The following is a 20,406-nucleotide window of genomic DNA, read 5'->3' as shown; positions in this document are numbered from 1 at the left end:
AAAAGAAAAGAAAAGAAAAGAAAAGAAAAGAAAAGAAAAGAAAAGAAAAGAAAAGAAAAGAAAAGAAAAAATTCTAAGCAGGATCAGCCAAGCCCAACATGGGGCTTGCCTGGGATCATGACCCGAGCAGAAATCAAGAGTTGGATGCTCAACTAACTGAGCCACCTGGGTGCCCTTACAATACACATTTATAGATTATTATTAAAATGATAAAAAAAAACCTCAGCTCTTTTTATATAAAGATTTATCAGTCTTATTTTACGTATATGGAAATGGAAGCTCCAGAGATGAAGTCAGGCTTTCTGATCTGATTTCCCTCCCCACACACCCTGATGGAGGAGAATCCCACATTTTCATCTGTTCTTCTACAAGCTAATCAGTTACTAAATGGTCTGCTTTCTACAAATAAATGTGCTCAGATAAAATCCTATTTTCCCAGTAAAATCTCTTTACTCCCCTGGTGAATAAGCCTGTTAAATGTCTCTCTGCCAGATATAGCAAATACCCAGCTCACTATATTGATTCAAGGCACCTGTCATCAAAACTAATGCATGTTAAACATTCTAATGGCCACGAAACAAGGTCAACGACTGCAGGGTTTGGATATTCAAAAGCTCAAATTTGAAGTTGGACATGGACTGTACTTCCAAAACTGCCACTCTTCTTTTTCTAATGGTCATACTAGCATGTGACTTCCAGAGGCATTATAAAAATTGCATGGAAATCTTCTGCAAACTAGAAAGAGGTCTGTGGAAGTCAGGCAGGATCTTCAGAAGTATGACCACCTTTGAGATTACAAGGCCACCTTGAGAAGAAGCCATGAGCTAAAGAGAAGGGGGCCAATAGGGAAAAGGAAAGGAGCACAAAGAAGGTGCAGGTGAGGAGTAGGTCTGCCCAGATTCAAGGGAAAGGGGCACAGACTCACCTCTCAATGGGAAGAATGGGCATAGCATTTGTAACCATTTCTAATCTAGATGCCTGGAGCTTGTGGGTCAGAGAGGGGAAAGAGGACAAGGACCTACCAGAGGCTGTGTGGGCTTTGACCAATGAGTACAGTGGAAGTGCTGCTATGCAAGTTACCAAGCCAGGCCGTAAGAGGCTGGCAGCTTCCACTTCCTGTTTCTTGGACTACCTAATCTTGGGAACCCAGTTTTTGTGCTGTAAGGAAATCCAAGCAGTCCATGAAAAGGTCTACATGGAGAGGAACCTAAGGCCCTAACCAACAGCCCCAGCTAAGCTCCCTGTCAATAGGCAGTACCAACTTGCCAGCCATTAATAAACCATCTTAGGAGGCACTGGGTGGCTCAGTCAGTTAAGCGTCTGACTTCGGCTCAGGTCATGATCTCATGGTTTGAGTTTCAGCCCTGCATCAGGCTCTCTTGCTGTCAACTCAGAGCCCTCTTCAGATCCTCTGTCTCCCTCTCTCTGCCCCTCCTCAGCTCTCATGCACACACTCCCTCTCAAAAATAAATAAACATTAAAAAAAAAAGTTTTGAAGTGGATCCTCCAGCCCCAGTTGAGCCATTCTAGCTAGTGCCACCTGAGGCAGAAATGGGGTTCCCAGATGAGTTCTGAATCTCTCAATTCCTGGCCGCAAAACAAATTGGTTGAGCGTCTGACTCTTGCTTTCAGCTCAGGTCATGATCCCAGGGTGATGGAATCGAGTCCCACATTGGGCTCCTCACTGAGCATGGAGTCTGCTTAAGATTCTCTCTCTTTTCCTTCTGCCCCTCCCCAGCACGTGTGCTCTCAAATAAAAACAAAAACTTAAAAAAAAATAGGTTCAAATCATTTAACAGTTCTGTATTTCTTGGGTTTAATCCCATGGTTAATGAAAGGAGACCTTTTCCTACACACAAAAGCCCTTCAATCAAATCCTAACCTGATGACCAAGAAATCTTCCAACCCACAGATGTAAAGGCTTTTTAATGGTAACACCTTCAAAACAGGAGCAAGAATAAAAGTTTAGGATGCTATTCTAGGATATCTGGGAACTGTCTTATAAACATCAGTGGTTGTCTTGTCCCTCTTTTAAGGTAACTGCACAGGTCCTGGAAGAACTGAGTTCAGAGTTGCTGGAGCTTAGAATGGAAAACTAAAAAACAAAAAAACAACTAAAATGCAGATGAGCATTCTTCCTCATTTACATAAGTTTTATATCCAATCTCACCTTGATGAGTTCTCCATTGGAGGCAATTAAATCCATTGGAATGGTCACTCGAAATGAGCGCCCAACCACAGCCGTGCCATCAGGAATGCCCACCACTGTGGGAACAGCCTCGTGAAGGTCTGAAAGCACCGAGTGCATGGACGCCTCAAGCTGGTTCTCCCAGTCCCTGCCGGCCTCCGAAGGCCAGTGGGACTGAGCCACAGCCACAGTGAGCAGAAGGAGAAAGGTCCTCCCCCAGAGGGGGAGCAGCAGCGAGAGAACCGCAGACATCCTCATCCCAGCCTGAGTCTGCTCAAGCTGACAGTCTCACTAAGAAAAGAGGCAAGTGATGTGGTCCCAGAGCTGGGTGCTCACCGCCCTCTGCACACCTGCTCCATCCCAGGGCCTGAAAAAGAAGAAGAGTAGACTCAGAATTTAGAAAAACCCATGGTTTTAAACTTGTACACAGGCAGTTACTACCCTCTAAGTGTTCCTGCCAAAAATATCTACCCTGACTTGGATCAAGTCTCATCCTGTGCTGCCCAGTACAAAGGTATCAGCAACATGTGGCCACTGAGCACTGGAAATGTGGCTTGCCCATTAAGTGTAAAACACACACCGGACTTTTAAAAGTTAGCATAGGGGTCCCTGGGTGGCTCAACTGGTTGAGCATCTGACTCTCGATTTTGGCTCAGGTCATGACCTCACTGTCTATGGGTTTAAGCCCTGCTTGGGATTCTCTCTCTGCCTCTCCCCTGCTCATGTACATGTGCTCGCCCTCTCTCTCAAAATAAATAAGTAAACTTAAAAATAAATAATAAATATTAATAAATGATAAGTAATAAAGAAATGTGGGGAATGACATTCATTACTGAAATAAATTCCATCTTCCTTTATTTTATTTGAGAGAGAACATCATGCACACACACACGTGTGCAAGCAGGGGAGGGTCAGAGAGTGGAGAGAGAGAATCCCAAGCAGGCTCCATGCTGTCAGTGCAGAGGTCTCAGGGTTTGAGATTATGACCTGGGTTAACACCAAGAGTGGGATGCTTAACAAACTGAGCTACCCAGGCATCCCCCAATTCCATCTTCTTATTTAAAATAGTTTTTTATGTGGCTACTATAAAATATTAAATCATGTGTGTGGTTCACATCATGTATACTGCTGCTGGGAAATGTCGCTCTAGACATAACTCCCTGTTTACAACAAACACAGAAGTCATGAAGACACAATCAGAAAAATCTAGAATGTGGGACCTTCTACAAGATAACTGGCCTGGTCTGTCCAAAGGCTGACACTCCCTAAACATACGGGGGCTGTTCTAGATTTAGAAACAGCAACCAGATGTAGTGTGTACATCTTGACTGAATCTGAATTTACTTAAAAAAATTTTTAGGGGTACCTGGGTGACTCAGTCAGTTAAGCGGCCAATTTCAGCTCAGGTCATGATCTCACAATTAGTGAATTTGAGCCCCACATCGGGATCTGTGCTGACAGCTCAGAGCCTGGAGCCTGCTTCAGATTCTGTGTCTCCCTCTCTCTCTCTGACCCTCACCCACTCATACTCTGTGTGTGTGTCTCTCTCAAAAAAGAAATAAACATTTTTAAAATATCTTTTTTAAGCCCCAAAAATAGAAAACACATAAGCCCAGCTTCAAAAGGAGTAATTGGGAATTTTGTTACTGGGCCAGAGACTGGATTTATTGTTAATTCTTAAGTGAGATGATGGTGGTGTGGTTCTATAAGAGACTGTCCTCAATTTTGAAGGATTTCCGGATGAAGTATCAAAAATCTCTATAATTTACTTTTAAATATTTCAAGGGGAAAAACGGGTGTGTGTGTGTGTGTGCGTGTGTGTGTGTGTGTGTGTATAAAGATCAATGTGGCAAATGTAACAATTATTAAGCCTTAAAGCAATGCTTTTGAAGAGACTAAAAAAAATTTTTGCACAGACAAGTTCAGCAACTGCCCACTCCTCACACTCCAAACACTAATCATAGGACTTGTTTATCAAATACATATTTGCAAACTCCGTGCCACTGAACAAAACTTATTTGGCCTCTTGCCCCCCATCCCCTGAACAAAACTTATTTGGCCTCTTGCCCCCCATCCCCAAAAGAGAGAGACTAGAACCCTGCACATTGTCCCTCACACGCCTTACTCACTTCAGTGCAAGCAGCTCAGAACATTTGCTCTAAGGCTGGTAGCTACATAGATGCCCTGTGGGACTTGCTAGGTGTCCTCAAGGTGACCACAGTCATAACAAACAATTTCCCATTCTAGAAAAGAATTAAGCCCTGTCCTGGGCCAATCTGCCCAGGAGCTACATGATGTTTTTTGACAGGGATAACACAAAGTAAATAATATCACTTAAACAAAAAAAAGGCCACTGAAATGGGCAGTGTGCTGTGAAGTCAATGCAAATCCAAGCCAATTCCAGCAGGAATTGGTTTTTTGTTTTTGTTTTGCTATTGATTTTGCCATTCCCATTCCTACTTTGTTTTTGAACTAAAATTCATGAGACAGCCAAAACCTGTAAAATAATTTTGAAGGCTGGGAGTCCTAGACTATCAAAGACTTATCATAAAGCTACTGTATTTAAAGCAGTATTGTAGTGGCAGAGTAGAAGTGGACTGTGGAACTGGAGGGAAAACCCAAAATCAGCTTGCAAAGGAGCTGTTCAAAGGCAGTGGGACCAGTGGTCATTTATGTAGAACACCAAATACAATTAGGGTCCTGTCTCCCTTCTCCATCATAAGTAGATCCCAGGTGGATTAGATACACAAATATAAAAAAGGATAACTTTAAAACTTTTAGAATATACTAAAATAAATGTCAGGATAAAGAAAGATTTCATTTACCAAGACATCAAAAAGCATAAAAGAAAAAGAAAAAACCGGTCTATCACTTCTAAGAATTATGAGGTACATGTATTTTTCCCCTCATTTCCCACTAAATACAACAAAAAAATCCTAGACAGTATATATAAAATAAACACAAGCCTCTAAAAAGTCAAGCGAAGAAGGCAGACCAATGAGGGACCCCAGGACTCAAGGAAAGACACAGTGGTGAGTTCCCTGGGGTTTTGTGCCTCATATATCCCAAAACTGAAGCTGAAGAGGCTGGCAACCCAGAAATGCCAACAGATGACACAAAAAACAGTCCTAACAAAAGTCTGCTCTCTTTAGCTAAAGGAGCAGGAAGGGGGTAGCCTAGCAAGACAGAAAACATTCAGACAATAAAGGCTCTATTCTAGCCAAACACCACAGAAAAAACTGTGGCCCCACTCCCACCCATGCTAGTAAAGGCCAAGTGGAGAGCCTAAGACTTCCAACCCTCATGAGGCTGTTAACAAGATTCCTTAACATCCCCACGAGAGTAGTGGTAGAGCAGGCCAAGTAGGGAGCTGGGACTTTCAGCCCCACTGGCCAGTTAACAATGCACCTTCTCCTATTCCTCTAATCGCTAGGTTTCATTGGAAACCAACCCAAGATTTCTATGCCTACCCAAGCAATGACAGGAGTGTCTCCCCTACCCGCAGGGATGGTTCCAGAACTTTCACCACTGTTCAATGGTAAAGAGGCCTAGGGAACTAGAATTCCCACACCCACTCAGCAGTTAACAAGGACTTTACAAGCCATTAAGTGTCAAAAAAGGCTGAGTGGGGCAAATAAACAAAAAAAAGCAGACTCTTAAATATAGAGAACAAACTGAGAGTAGCCAGAGGGAAGTGAGTCGTGGGGATGGGGAAAATAAACAAAGGTGATTAAGAGGTACAAACTTCCAGTTATAAAATAAATAAGTCATGGAGATAAAAAGAACAGTATAGGGAATATAGTCAGTAATACTGTAATAATGTATGGTGACTACACTTATTGTGGTGACGAGCACCGAGGAAGGTATACAATTGTAGAATCATGTTGTATGCCTGAAACTAATAGAATACTTTATGTTAGTTAATTATACTTCAGTTAGGGGGGAAAAAAGGTGAGTAAGGAATCTGGATGTCACCTGTACTTCCCAATAATCAAACAGTTCACCTCCCTTACTCTTCCCCCTGCCAGTGGCAGAGTAGAAGGCGGCTGTGGAACAAGAGGGAAAGCCCAAAATCAGCTTGCAAAGGAGCTATTCAAAGGCATCGGGACCCATGGTCATTTATGTAGAAAACCAAATACACTTAGGGTCCTCTCTCCCTTTTTCATCATAAATAAGATAAATCCTAGAGTATCAGAAAAAGCCAGGTAATGGGGTGCCTAGGTAACTCAGTCAGTTAAGCATCCACCTCTTGATTCTGGCTCAGGTCATGATCCAAGCATCATGGAATTGAGCCCCACATCAGGCTGAACACTTAGAATGGAGCCTGCTTATGATTCTCTACCTTTGCCCCTCAACCAAATTGTGCTCTCTCTCTAAAAAAAAAAAAACAAAAAACGAACAAACAAAAGGCCAAGTAAAACAACTAGAGTTGCAGAACAAAATACAAATAAGCCTGGGTGGCTTAGTCAGTTAAGCATCTGACTCTTTTTTTTTGCTTAAGTTATGATCTCACAGTTTGTGGGGGTGGAACCTACTTGGGATTTCCTCTCTCCCTCTTTCTCTGCACCCCTCACTTGAAGGAAAGAAGGAAGGAGAGGAAGGAAGAAAGAAAATCAAACACATTATCAAATAGAATTTAGCAACATATAAAAGGAATTATATATGACCATGACCAAGTGGTGCTTATTCCAGGGATGCAAGGCCAGTTCAATATTTGTGAATCAATGTAACCCACTATAATAATGAACTAAAAAACAAAAATCACATAATCATGTCAATTGATGCAGATAAAGTACCTGACAAAATTCAACACCCATTCATGATAAACACTCTCAGAAAAACAGGAACAAAGGAGACTTTCTCAAGTTATAAAGAGTACCTACAAAAAACATACAGCAAACATTATACATTAAAAAAAATTTTTTTTTAAGTTTATTTATTTTGAGAGAAGAGGGGAGGGGAAAGGAAAGGAAGGGAGGAGAGAAAAAATCCCAAGCAGGCTCAGCACTGTCAACAGAGACTGATGTGGAACTCAAACACATGAACCATGAGACCATGACCTGACCCCAAACCAAGAGTCGGACGCTTAACCTACTGAGCCACCCAGGTGCCCCAAGGAAACATTATACTTAATGATGACAAGTCAAATGCTTTCTCCTTAAGATCAGAAACAAAGCTAGGATGTCTGTCCACTCTTACCACTCGTATTTGACACAGTGCTAGAAGTTTTAGACAGCATAATAAGGCAAGAAAAGGAAACAAAAGGCATACAGATCAAAAAGAAAGAAATCAAACTGTCACTACTTGCAGACAACATAATTACCCATGCAAAAAATCCCAAGGAATTTACAAAACAAAATCCCAGAACTAATGAGTTTAGCAAGATCACAGGATACAAAATAAACATATAAAAATCACTTGTAGTTATTTCTATATTCTAGAAATAAACATGTAGACATCAAATTTAAAATATAATGCCATTTAAATCACTCAAAAAATGAATACGTAGGTGTAAACCTAACAAAACACATACAGGATTCCTATGCTGAAAACTACACAACACAGGTGAGAGAAATCAAAGAAGATTTAAACAAAGGGATATACTGTGTTAATGGACTGAAAGTCTCAATACAGTAAAAGCATCAATTCTCACCAAACTGTCCTACAGATTTTTAACAGGCTAAATGATGACCACCCAAAGACGTTAGGTCCTAAACCATGAAATCTGTAAATGTTAGTTTGTAGAAGAGTCTGTGCACAGTGATTAAATTAAGAATCTTGACATAGGGAGGGGCGCCTGGGTGGCTCAGTCGGTTAAGTGTCTGACTTCAGCTCAGGTCATGATCTCACGGTGATGACGGCACAGAGCCTGGAGCCCACTTCAGATTCTTTGTCTCTCTTTCTCTCTGCCCTCCCCCACTTGTACTGTCTCTGGCTTAAAAATAAACGAACATTAAAAAATTAAAAAAAGAATCTTGACATAGGGAGATTACCCAGGTGGGCCTTTTTTTTAATTTACTTTCTTTTGAGAGTGAGTGCACAAACAGGGGAGGGGCAGAGAGAGAGGGGAACAGAGGATACAAAGGGGCTCTGTGCTGACAACAGCAAGCCCAAAGCGGGGCTCAAACTCACCAATTGAGATCATGACCTGAGATGGTGCTGGACGTTCAACTGAGCCACCCAGGTGCCCACCCAGGTGGACCTTAAATCCAACCACAATTGTTATTGTAAGAGAGAGGAGGGAGATTATACACACCACAGGGAGAGAAGAAGATGTGAAAACTCAGGAGAAGACTGCAATGATGTGGCCACAAGGAATGCCAGCAGCCACTGGAAAATAGGAATAGATAAGGAATAAATTCATCCCCAAAGCCCACAGGCAGAGCACGCCCTTTGCCAACTCCTTGATTTTGGACTTCTGGTCTCCAGAGCTGTGAGAAAATAAATGTATGCTACTCTAAGCCACTAGGGGTATGGTAATTTTTTTATAGTAGCCCTAGGAAACTAAGGTTTAATGCAATCCCTATCGAAATTCTAGAAAGAAACTTTGTAGATACATACAAGACTATTTTCAAATTTATATGGAGAGGCAAAGGAATTACAGTAGCCAAAAGCAATTTTGAAGAAGAAAAAAGAGGAATTATTCTACCTAATATCAAAACTTAGCTAGTTACAAAAATCAAGACTATATTAGTGGAGAGATTAACATAAATCAAGGTAACAGAATTGAGAATCCAGAAGTAGATTTTTTATATTTTTTATTGAGAGAGAGAGAGAGAGAGAGAGAGAGAGAGAGAGAGAGAGAGAGAGGGAGGGAGGGAGAAAAGAGAGTCAGTCCCAAGCAGGCTCAGCACAAAGCCCAACGTGGGGCTCAATCCCACGACCCTGGGATCATGACCTGAGTTGAAATCAAGAGCTGGATGCTCAACCGAGCCACCCAGGTGCCCCTCAACTGATTTTGACAAAGATACAAAAGCAATTCAATAGGGGAAAACAGCTTTTTCAACAAATAGCGCAGTCCAGATGTCCTTCAACGGATGAATGGTTAAACAAGCTATATCATATCCATATCAACAAACAATATCCGTATCATGGAATACTAAAGAACAATAAAAAAGGAATAAGCTATTGATTGATACACTTGACAACTTGTAGGAATCTCAATGGAATTATGACTGTAAAATGCTAATCCTAAAAGGTTATATACTATATTTTATACATATATTACATATCTTTATTATATACATTATAGTTTCATAATATTATTTTTTTCCCACCATGACCCCTATTAATATTCTTGAAGTGACAAAATTACAGAAATGGAGAACAGATTAGTGGTTGCCAGGGATTTAAGAGGTGGTCAGGGCATGAAGGAATTAAGTATAGCTATAAAAGGGCTATGTGAGGGATCCTGTGGTAATGAAAACATTCTGTATTCTGATGTATTAACATCAGTATCCTGGTTGTGATGCTGTACTACAGTTTTGCAAGATGTTACCATGGGGGAAGCTGGGTATAAACCATACACAGGATCTCTGTATTATTTAATAACTGCATGTGAATCCACAATTATCTCAAAAAAATTTTTTAATCTTAAAACAAAGTTCAATTAGAATTTGAATTTTAGGAATGCCTGGGTGGGTCAGTCAGTAATGCATCTGATTCTTGATTTCAGCTCAGGGCATGATCTCTCGGTACGTGAGTTTGAACCCTGCATCAACCTCTGTGCTGACAGTGTGGAGCCTGCCTGGGATTCCCCCCCCCCCCCCTCTCTCTCTCTCTCTCTCTCTCTCTTTCTCAATAAATAAACTTTTTAAAAAATTTTAAAGAAAGAATCAAAAGCTAGAATAAAAAAAAAGAATTCGAATTTTAAATTTCTATATAGTAAAGGACACCATAAAGAAAAGGACCAACCCCAGCCTGGGAGAGAGCTTTTCCAATGCACATGATGGCTAAAGGATCTCCATTAAAATACATCAAGTACCCTAAAACAATAAAAATGGGTAGAAGACAAAAGAGGTAACAGGTAACCCAAAGAAAATACATGAATAGCAGTCAACATACAAAAAGATGTTCAACCTCACTAATAATCAGTGGGGGGGGGGGGTGTTAAAGTGACATGAAAAACCTTTCCATGCCAATGAGAATGGGTAAAAACGTTCAAATGTTACATCATGGAGGGGATGAAAGAGAGAACATGAACACACCACCCAGCTGGGCCCTTCCACTCCTAGGCAGACAACCTGAGGAATATACATGCAGAGATACATGTATGCACACATACATACAGAGACACACTCATTGCAACACTGGAATGCTAGAAACAATGCCAACGTCCATCAACTAGAGAAAGCACCAACAGGCACTTCACAACATGGGAACTCAGTAGGACAATTAAAATGAACTAAAAATTTAAGAACCAAAATTGATAAATCTCAAAAAATGTTTAGCAGAAAATGCCCATTGCATAAAGATGTAAACACCATTTATGTAAAATATTTATATACAGTTTATAGATTCATATGTTTGTAATAAGTAAAATCACACACATGATCTTCAATGCCAAGTTCAGAATCATGATCACTCTAGGAAGAAAGGTCTAAGGGAAAAGAAAGGGTTTACAAGGGTCTCCAAATTTATAACTGCTTTACTTCCTAAAATAGAATCTTACAAAAAATAAAACAGAGGGACACCGTCCAACTTCATCTCAGGTCATGATCATGATCAGTTCATGAGTTTGAGCAAGGCTGCTTTGGAACTTCAGTCTCCCTCTCTCTCTGCCCCTCCCCAACTTGTGCACATTCTCTCTCTCAAAAACAAACATTAAAAAAAATACAACAAAATATTAAGGTATAATAAAGCTCAGTGCCAGATGTACTCAGGTTATGTGTAATGTTAATGTATGTTCTCTTCTGAGGACTTAAAAACATGTGAAGTAAAGGTCTTGGCTGAGTACCATGATTTCAAACTAATAAAAATCCTAAAACAGTCATCACTCCAGCTCTATTTCACCTCTCTGTGTCTTCTTCACCACCTTCTCAGGACTGAAAAGCCCTGTCCTCATTCATGTATCTGGCATATTCTGAATGGCATCCAGATTGCAGCCCCTGGGGCTACTGCCCGGTCCCAACATCATCACTATCCGTCCACCTCTAACTCCCGGTGTCCATGTCACTCAGGTTTACACACTCCTAGTTTCTAAAACAGTAATTGCTCCCTCAAGGCTCAGAAAAACACATGGAGCTGCTCTGCAAAGGTATGAAAAAGGACTTGAAATCCGCCTACCTTAGAAAATTAATGATGTTTTATCACTTGGCATGATCCCACCCTCTCATCAGTGCTAGATAAATAATAGATATAACACTGTCCTCCTTCCTATTTCCACTACCTTTTCTATCCCAAGGCCACAGGTGACCAGGCAGCTTTCATGAGATTTCAGACCCACTCCTCAATAAGGACTTCTCCTCCCAGCCACCACTAGATGGCTGAGTCACTTTTGCCCACTGCAGACTTACCAGCAGTGTTAAGTGCCACACTTCTTCAAGGGGACACCAAATGACCAGGGACTTAGAAGCTGGGGACCTGTGGGTATCAGCTCCAAAAACCACTTAACTCCCAGTGACTGTTGCAGGGTCCTCTACGAGGAAAGGCAAAGAAGGAAACACTATGGATTCAATACCCAGGCTCACCGTACTCTGGATTGAGGTCTTCTCCTCAGATCCCTATCAAGTGCCCCAAGTTAAAGGTTGGTCTTTGAACTCTTTTCTGTGTTTTTGTGTCTCCCAGTTTCTTAATTGTGCCTTCGTACCCCTTTTATAGCTTATTTTATCACTTAACTTTAAAAAATTTCTAGGTCTTTTGTTTTATACTATTTTAAAATGTAACTTTAAAGTTTACTGTTGCATAGTGCTTCTCGTAATGGCCTTTACTACACATTTTAACTCTTACTGAGTAAATGGCTCAGCTCAACCAACACCCTAAACGACTGTAACATGGGGAGCGGCAGGACACATTTGTCACAATCACTGACCTATGCTAACCACACACACAGATCCAGACACATACCTAATGAATGAATGGGGAGGCTACAAGAATGGTTTTTTAGCTTCTTCCTATCTCTTTACTCTTTAATTTACTTATTCATCTACTTCTTTAGATCCAGTTGATCTTTTACTTTTCTAATCTGATTCTCCCTTTAAAAATTCTCAGCTTATTTGAAAACAGCAAAAAAAAAAACCCGAGACACACCCTGTCCTACCCAGAACATAAGCTCAGTCTGCTATCTGCGGACACATGATGACGCCAAGTATCTGTTTCATGGGTATGACTAAGTGTCTCTGCATTTAGCAAGCAGGCGATGTGCAGAGCACAACTCCAAAGGCTGTATGTTGGTTTTCCATGCTCTGGGGAGAAAAGACCTTTTTTCAAACTTGGCAAAAAGCAGCCCTGTGTCTTTCTGATGCTGGCTTCCTATAAGCAAGGGTCACATCTCCCTGTGCTAGGAACTTGGCAGGCTGCAATTCAAACACCCAAACTAGGACATCCCACTGAAAGGTCTTTACATAGTCTCTTACTCACACACTTGGTCATTCAGAGATGGAGGCACTCCAGAGATCCTCCTCTTCATTTTTTTCAGAGAACAAGGCCCAAAGAGAGGTAACATTCAACCATGGTCACTCAGAGCCTATAGCCAAAATATGGAGAAGGTGCTCTGGAGCCAGAAAAAGACTACAGGCAGAATCACCCAGTCTTCCTGACACAGCCACTCATTTTAATACTGCATACACGTACTCACATTATACCCTCTAGCACATTAGGAAGTGTTCAGCGCAGCCCAAGAATAGTATGTCTCAGTTGAACTCACAACCTTCTGGCTAACAGAAGCTAGCGAAGATCTCCTACTGAAAAACTCTGTATCAGTACCCAGTGCAGTGCCTGCCACTAAGTCTGAGCTAAGTGCTGCCCTAGACCTAGGGAAAGGCAACTATGTGAAGAGGGACCTTCCCAGAGCTTGGTGAAGCCCCTGGCTCTCTGAACACATGCTCAACAGCCATAACACACAGTGTAAGAAATGGGCATAGCTGCCAAGCAGTTCCATCCCTTAATGCCAGACATTTCACCCCAGGGAGCAGAAAAACCTTAAAAGTGTTATATCCTGCAAAGCCTGGACACACCATAGCCCTTTGCTATCCCAGAGCAGCCACTGAGGGGGCTCTCTCTCCTCTCTTGGTAAAAGCCCATGCTCCTGCCCACTAGCACCAGGGAAGAGAGCCCCATGGTACCCTACGTACCAATCCCACCCTTCCCTGGGCCAGGTGAACATTCAGCACCAAACAGCACCACTGAGCTTGCTATGGGGCAGATGAACAATATCTGAACAGGGGACCTCCCTAAGCTCCTGGGACATGCATGGGTACCCAACAGGGAAAGGCCCCAGACCCTGAGACCCATGTCAGATAAGTGCCACTCAGAGGAACCAAATCTAGTTGGGGTTGAAGCTAGTAATCCCCTGCATCTGCCAATGGCTATGCCAATTCTTCCTTTTTCCAACTGTGACCTTGGGGACTCTCCAGTGATGCACAGAAATAAAAAGTCAAGTTTTCAGCAATGCCCCAAATGTGGTGTCCTTTGTATATCAAAATGCATATTTGGGGCAGTTGTATTTTAAAATCAGTCATCAGGGACATAACTAGGGATCAAAAGCATTATATAGCAACAGGTGAGGACCCCAAGCTTCCGAGGGCCAAGTTCAGCAGGAAAGAATCCTTCCGCCCCTTCCTGTCACCAATACTAACCCCTATCTATATATGACTAAAGCACATGCCTTGTGTGAGGTTGGAACGGGGAAGGACATATGCCCATGAGGAACATGCCCTTGTGACCCTACTCTGTCCAGACAGTCTTGGATCCCTGGGAACTAGAAGAAGATTCCACTGGAAGCCCAGCTCCAGGAAAGAAGCAACTCTCTTCTGCTCAGGCTGCCTCCCCAGAGCTAGTAAGTGTTCCATGCACAAAGGAATCTCAGTCAGTAAATGCTTTCCACTCAATAAACACGGGGAACAAATGCATATGTGGCACCAACTCAGTCCATAGTAAACTGAAATGTTTCCTCATATGCAGAAAAGCCCACAGAGAATGAAATGAAGATATCTTAACTAAAATTTTGAAAGAACAGCTCCCTGGTAATTTCTGCTTTCTAAGAATGAAGGAAAAGTTGTGAGATTCAACCATAAACTACACAAAATGAGGCCAAGGCCAAGGCCAAGGCAGCCCAGCCCACCGCTCCCAGGAACCACTACTCTCCAACAGCTAGGTTACCTAAAAATAGCACTTATACTGCTGCTTTTCACTATAGTAATTAAAACATTTAAGGAGGGGCTGCGTGGCTCAGTCAGTTGAGCATCTGACTCTTGATTTTGGCTCAGTCATGGTCCCAGGGTTGTGGGATCAAGCCCCACAATGAGCTCTGCCCTGAGCATGGGCCTGCTTAAGATTCTCTCGGGGTGCCTGGGTGGTTCAATCAGTTGAATGTCTGACTTCAGCTCAGGTTCAAGCCTTGCGTCAGGCTCTCTGCTGTCAGCCTGCTTCCGATCCTCTGTCCCCCTCTCTCTCAGACCCATCCATGCTGGTTCTCTCTCAAAATGAATGAATAAACTTCAAAAAAAAAAAAATTCTGTCTCTCCCTCTGTCCTTCTCCTCCACTTGCACAGTCTCAAATAAATAAAACATTTAAGGAAAATAAGACTTTTTTTAAACCAAACTTAAGAAAATAAAATTCCAAGTCCGTATTTCAAATGGTTTTGAAAAAGTCAAAAGCAAAAACCTAACTGAAACAACCACTTTAGGGTTCAGATACTCAGAAGTTAAAATTAAATGACAAATGTCAGTCTAACATTAATATAAAAATTCTACAAGGTTAACCAGTTTAAAACTGCTCAAAGTGAAGGGCACCTGGGTGGCTCAGTCAGTTAAGCATCTGACTTCAGCTCAGGTCATGATCTCACAGCTCATGGGTTTGTAGGTTCAAGCCCTGCGTCGGGCTCTGTGCTGACAGCTGGGAGCCTAGAGCCTGATTTGGATTCTATGTCTCCCTTTCCCTCTACCCCTCCCCCACTCGTATTCTGTCTCTCTCTCTCAAAAATAAATAAACATTAAAAAAAATTTTTTTAATTGCTCAAACTCATGGCCAACAGGATGTACTCCACACAGTGGAAAACAATAGTGTGAAGTAATTGTTTATTCAGGCTCCCCTACTAAAGACAGGGAGCTTTCTCTGCTTTCAGTTAAAAATGGGCCTTTTTCACTCCTTGGCACCAGATGAAGGTGTTGAACCAAGTCACTGGTGAAGATTCAAGGTGTCACTTCAAAAGCACTCACCACTCCAGAAGCAGATGAGGACTCTCTAACACAGGCAAATTCCTGCCTGGCCTATGCACTGTGGGAATACTGCTAAAGTGTGGGGGCAGCCCCGGAGTGACACCATCAGCGAGCTGGAGAACCCACCAAAGGGGTCTAGGGTCACACACACAGCAAGAGACTTGAAGTAAAAATATGTGGGAGAAAAAACTTACCACCTCTGAAAAACAAACGCCATACAATCACCTATCAGAAAAGCTGCTTCAACGCTTTTCTCATTTGGAAAAGTCTTGCAAATTCTCACTTATCACAGATACCAAAAGCAGAGGTACAGGAAGGGCAATGGTTTCTGCTGATGGTGGTTTGGTTTTTTCAACAAAGGCAGGAAGGAAGCAAAGGTTTAATACCTGGGTACAAACTCACTCAGGTATAAACATGTCCTGGAGGAAGAAAAGAAGGACAGGGTTCAAAAACCTTGGGGCTGCAGGCCATTTTCCATTGGACTGTGGTTTTTCATCTGGGTCAATTTTTTACATCTTCTGTGACAAAACTCACTGAGAAAACAGTTCATTCTACACTCTACTGATCTCAGTATGCCACTTGCTGTTAAACATTACTCACCATTGAACTGCACACTTAACAATGGTTAAGATGGTAAATTCTGTTAGATTTTTTTTTTTTTACAATTAAAAAAATACTTCAGTGGGGCGTCTAGGTGGCTCAGTCAGCTAAGCATCTGACTCTTGATTTTGGCTCAGGTCATCATTTCAAGGTTTGTGGAATCAAGACCCACGTTGGGCTTCATGCTGACCACACAGCAGAGCCTGCTCGACAGTCTCTTTCTCCCTCTCTCTGCCCCTCCCCTGTTGGCAGGCACGAGCACACCCTCTCTCTCTCAAAATAAATAAATAAACTTTAAAAAAAAAAGCTCTAATGGGTAAAATGGTAAATTTTATGTATTTTTACCACAATTATAAATTAAAAAAAACATATTATTCAGAGTCATACCAATTAAGACTTCAGAAAAAACACTTATGAGGCTGATGTCCAGTCTTAATCACTGATGCCCAGGTAGGGCACTAAGGACAGAAAAGGGTAAACTGAGCCCAAAGACAAAGACCATCTGGCTGCAGCAGCTGGACTGGGAGGTGAGGAGCAAATAAATGCGAGAAGTGGGCAGCCAGACTCAGCAGAATCCAAGTGAGAATGAATTACCACATCCGCATACCCGTGTGGCATCCAAGAACCCAATTAAAGCAAATTACAATTATCTCAAGACAGCCCAACAATAATTACACTTCAGTGCATATTTACCGACTACCTACCCTGTGCTAGGTGTGAAGCTTCATTTGCTATGCATGCAGCCTTCCCAAATTTCATAGAAAAATATTCAATTAAGATTTACACACATTACTAAGTCATAAAACATAAGAGCTAATAAAACTAAGTACTTATGTATTATAAATGGGCAAATTTACAAACACCAAATAGGTGCTTATTGGAAACTAAAAAGTTTCCTTCTGACTCCCCAAACTTCCCCTGACTATCCAAACCCCTCCCCATCTCAGCACAAAGGTAGAGTGGAACTAGGCTATGAGGACAGGCTGGTCATGGTTAATGTCTGTCCTGGTCACAGCTGGATGCTGAGGGCTGCCCAGAGAGCAAAGGAGGCAGACAGGGTCCAATGCTGGGGTCTCAGCAGCACATCCTCCGCTGCCCTCTCTCACAGTAGATGCCTAGCACCAAACAGGCACTCTGGCAGACATCAGAGTACAGGAAAATGGTTTCCATTAAATCGCTGAAATGACTCACCAAGCACAAAAGCAGCCATCACCTGATTTCACACTCTGAAGTTAAAAGGTGAGTTTTCTGATATTTTTTTTCCATTATACAACACAAGATTACAAATAAGTGCCATAGTTCACAACTAATATGCTAATCTGACTTCATGAGTTAAATTGAGAAAAAGTGTGCTATTAGCCTTCCTAACCTAATTCGCTAATCAGACTCCAAAAGAGAGGAGTGAGATGACATATCAGAGTGGTCCCAGCCATCCCAGCTCCCTACTCAGGTCCCTCCTTACCACAGCCCTTGGCCCTGCCAGCAGCCTCCTCACAATACAGGTGCCAAAGAGGGGTGTCCTCGCCCTGGTGAAGGGGAGTTCTTGCACCCTCCCTATAAGGTTGCCATTGCACCAAGTGTTTATCTAGGCAAATACCTCAACCTCAGTGTTTAAAGTTGTGACCTGCTTTGGCTACATTCTTGTTTGGGGCCACATTCTTAAGGCTCAACCATCAAGAATATTTCAACCATGCCAGAAACTGCCAGACCAGCAAACCTTGTTTATAAAAGGACAAGACACAACTAGCACCCACTCTGTTTGCTCAGGCTTTCTTGCTAGCTGGATTCCTCCCCTCCCACATGACTCTAATTGGCTTTTCTACCCACCTCAGCATTGCAACAGCTACAAAATCTAAATCGTTACAAACTTCTCTGGTAGGTTTTAAGAGGTGTGCTTCTGAAGACTGCAGGAAAATGGACAAAAGATGGCCTTGCAGACTCTTGGAAACCCTGCTCTGCGAAGCCAGGGCTACTCTCCCATCAGGCAGTGAGGCAAGGCCAATGCTGGGCAGGACAGGGATGACCGACACACTGACCTTGCAATGAGGCTGGCCTAGAGGGGCACCTAAAAGCACCAAGCTCCCAGTAAACTGGCGAAGGCAAAACTGGACCAGGCCCTGTGAGCACCTGCATTGCTAGCCTCTCCCAGAAGAGGATGCCTGGGATGCTCCTCAAGGAGATTCAGAGGATCTAAATCTCCTTTCTCCTTAGATTTAGAGAAACATGTCTAGTTCAGGCACCTTCACACCAGGTATGATAGAGAAAACCTGTTACTCCCAAGTGCTTGCCTCGTCCTCTGAGCTCCAGGTGATCCCCAGCTGCCAGATGCCATGGTGAATTTATACCCAGGCTAGCACAATTAAAGAAATTCTTGAAGATGCCCTTGTCCTCACCTCCCCAGGTCTCTACCTCCTCTTTTTCCAGACTCTGATCATTCCCGTAGCACAAAGGAAAAAGTGCACTTTCACTCAGTAATCATTATTTGAAAATTAATTTGTTTATTTTAGAACCTAAGGATTAATAAATGAAAGCAAAAAGAAATAAGGGAAGGACAAATGTCAGAGATCTCTCATCTCGTCAAAAAGGTGAAGCTATAATTTACATATTCCTGAGGTCTGGGGAGAAAGTGGCAACTACAAAGCACTTTTCAGTTGTGGCCAGAATCTCCTGATGCATGAAAGATGCTCTCTTTTTCCAGAGCTGGGATCTCCTAATTTCCACACTGAGCCATTATCAGGCACAGATGGATTCCCACAGCCCTGGAAGACAGAGATCCCACCAGCCCACCGTGTAACTTTTCAGATGTTTTATTTTTATTTCCCATGAATCTTCAACTGGCTTCACTTCTAAAGTGAACACATACAGGGGTGCCTGGCTGGCTCAGATGGAAAAGCATAAGACTCTCAATCTTGGGGTCATGAGTTGGAAGCCCCATGCTGGGCATAGAGAGGACTTTAAAAATAAATAAATAAGGGACGCCTGGGTGGCTCAGTTAAGCATCCAACTCTTGATTTTGGCTCAGGTCATGATCTCGCAGTTTGTTGAGTTCCAACCCCCCACTGGGCTCTGTGCTATCAGCACAGACTCTGCTTGGGATTCTCTCCCTCTCTCTCAGCCCCTCCCATGCTCACACTGTGTCTGTCTGTCTGTCTCTCTCAAAATAAATAAACTTAATAAATAAACAAATATTTATGAAGTGAGCACACAGGCACCCTACCCTTCCCAGACCCTATGTAGTTATCTGGACTGGAAGCTGACTACTTAAAAGACCTCATTTGTAAGCGGAAAATTTATCTTCTGTCTTCTCGATGTACACCAGGCCAATGAATCTTAAATCAAAAGTTCTGCCGTCTTAAGAATAGACCTAATTAAGAGTCAGGAACCTCCTCTTTGTATTTCTTTCATGCAGGGATCAAGAGGACACTGCCAGGTATTTTATGACAACATAGTCCTACTACCAGGCTGGCCCTTCAAAGAGCCCTATGGGGACAGCCACTGCCCTACTGCTCAGAATTTATTTGGTCAGGAGGAAAACAACAACAACAAACAACAAACAAACAAAAAATACTTGCCTGGTCAGTACCAGGAAAGACCAGGAAGGGAGAGCAGTACAGGCAAGAGAGAGAATATAAGGAAACTAGACAGAGCTGTGATTCTATCTCCTCAGACTAAGCTGCCCTGCAGCTTGACTGATAAAACAGATTTGTCCCTCCACCTAGTTAGCCCTTGATAACTAGGAGTGGGGGAGTGGGAGATGCAGAGATAAAACAGTCAAAGCAGCCACCACAGGGAACAGGGAGAGTGCCCTCCACACCCCTGCCAAGCTGTTCATCCTGAGGCAGTAAGATCAGCTGCCCTTGAGACATTTCTTACCTGGTTGAGAAAAAGACCACAAAAACCTTAGTGCTACCCGCTCCCCCCAGCCAACCCCTCTGTAGGAACCCTTCTGGATCTCACTGACTGTTACAACCCAAGTAAATGTCCCACCCATCAATCTGCCCAGAACTGGAGAGGGAGCAAACAGAATGCCACAGGTTTCACAGGTTTCTTAGAGATGATTTTCACCCCAAGGAGAGAGAGCAGCCCTCCCTTAGATCATTAAACTGCTATGTTCAACAAATGCTTACAGGAAAATCCACATTTCCTTGGAACAAAGAACGAAAAACATACCAAATTCACCAGTTACCAGTTTATTTGTCTAGAGAGCTAGAGTTCGGTCTTTTTTTTTTTAAATAGTAAAG

At 42.5% G+C, this 20,406-nt stretch overlaps 1 protein-coding gene across 3 annotated transcripts in view; it reads right to left on the bottom strand.

Moving 5' to 3' along the window:
• DAG1 (dystroglycan 1) overlaps nucleotides 1-20,406 on the bottom strand; it is a 61,386-nt gene that overhangs the window by 18,131 nt on the left and 22,849 nt on the right. For all 3 annotated transcript variants that reach the window (XM_029917384.1, XM_029917385.1, XM_029917386.1), the window contains exon 2: nucleotides 2,171-2,555. In XM_029917384.1, the coding sequence (XP_029773244.1) occupies nucleotides 2,171-2,446 (276 nt within the window). In that variant the 5' untranslated portion in view covers nucleotides 2,447-2,555. The remainder of the gene's footprint in view (nucleotides 1-2,170; nucleotides 2,556-20,406) is intronic.

This window comes from Suricata suricatta, chromosome 12 (genome assembly GCF_006229205.1).
Source record: "Suricata suricatta isolate VVHF042 chromosome 12, meerkat_22Aug2017_6uvM2_HiC, whole genome shotgun sequence".
Classification (NCBI taxonomy): domain Eukaryota; kingdom Metazoa; phylum Chordata; class Mammalia; order Carnivora; family Herpestidae; genus Suricata; species Suricata suricatta.
The sequence above is the reverse complement of the archived record's forward strand: the minus strand, read 5'-3'. Positions and strand labels throughout refer to the sequence as shown.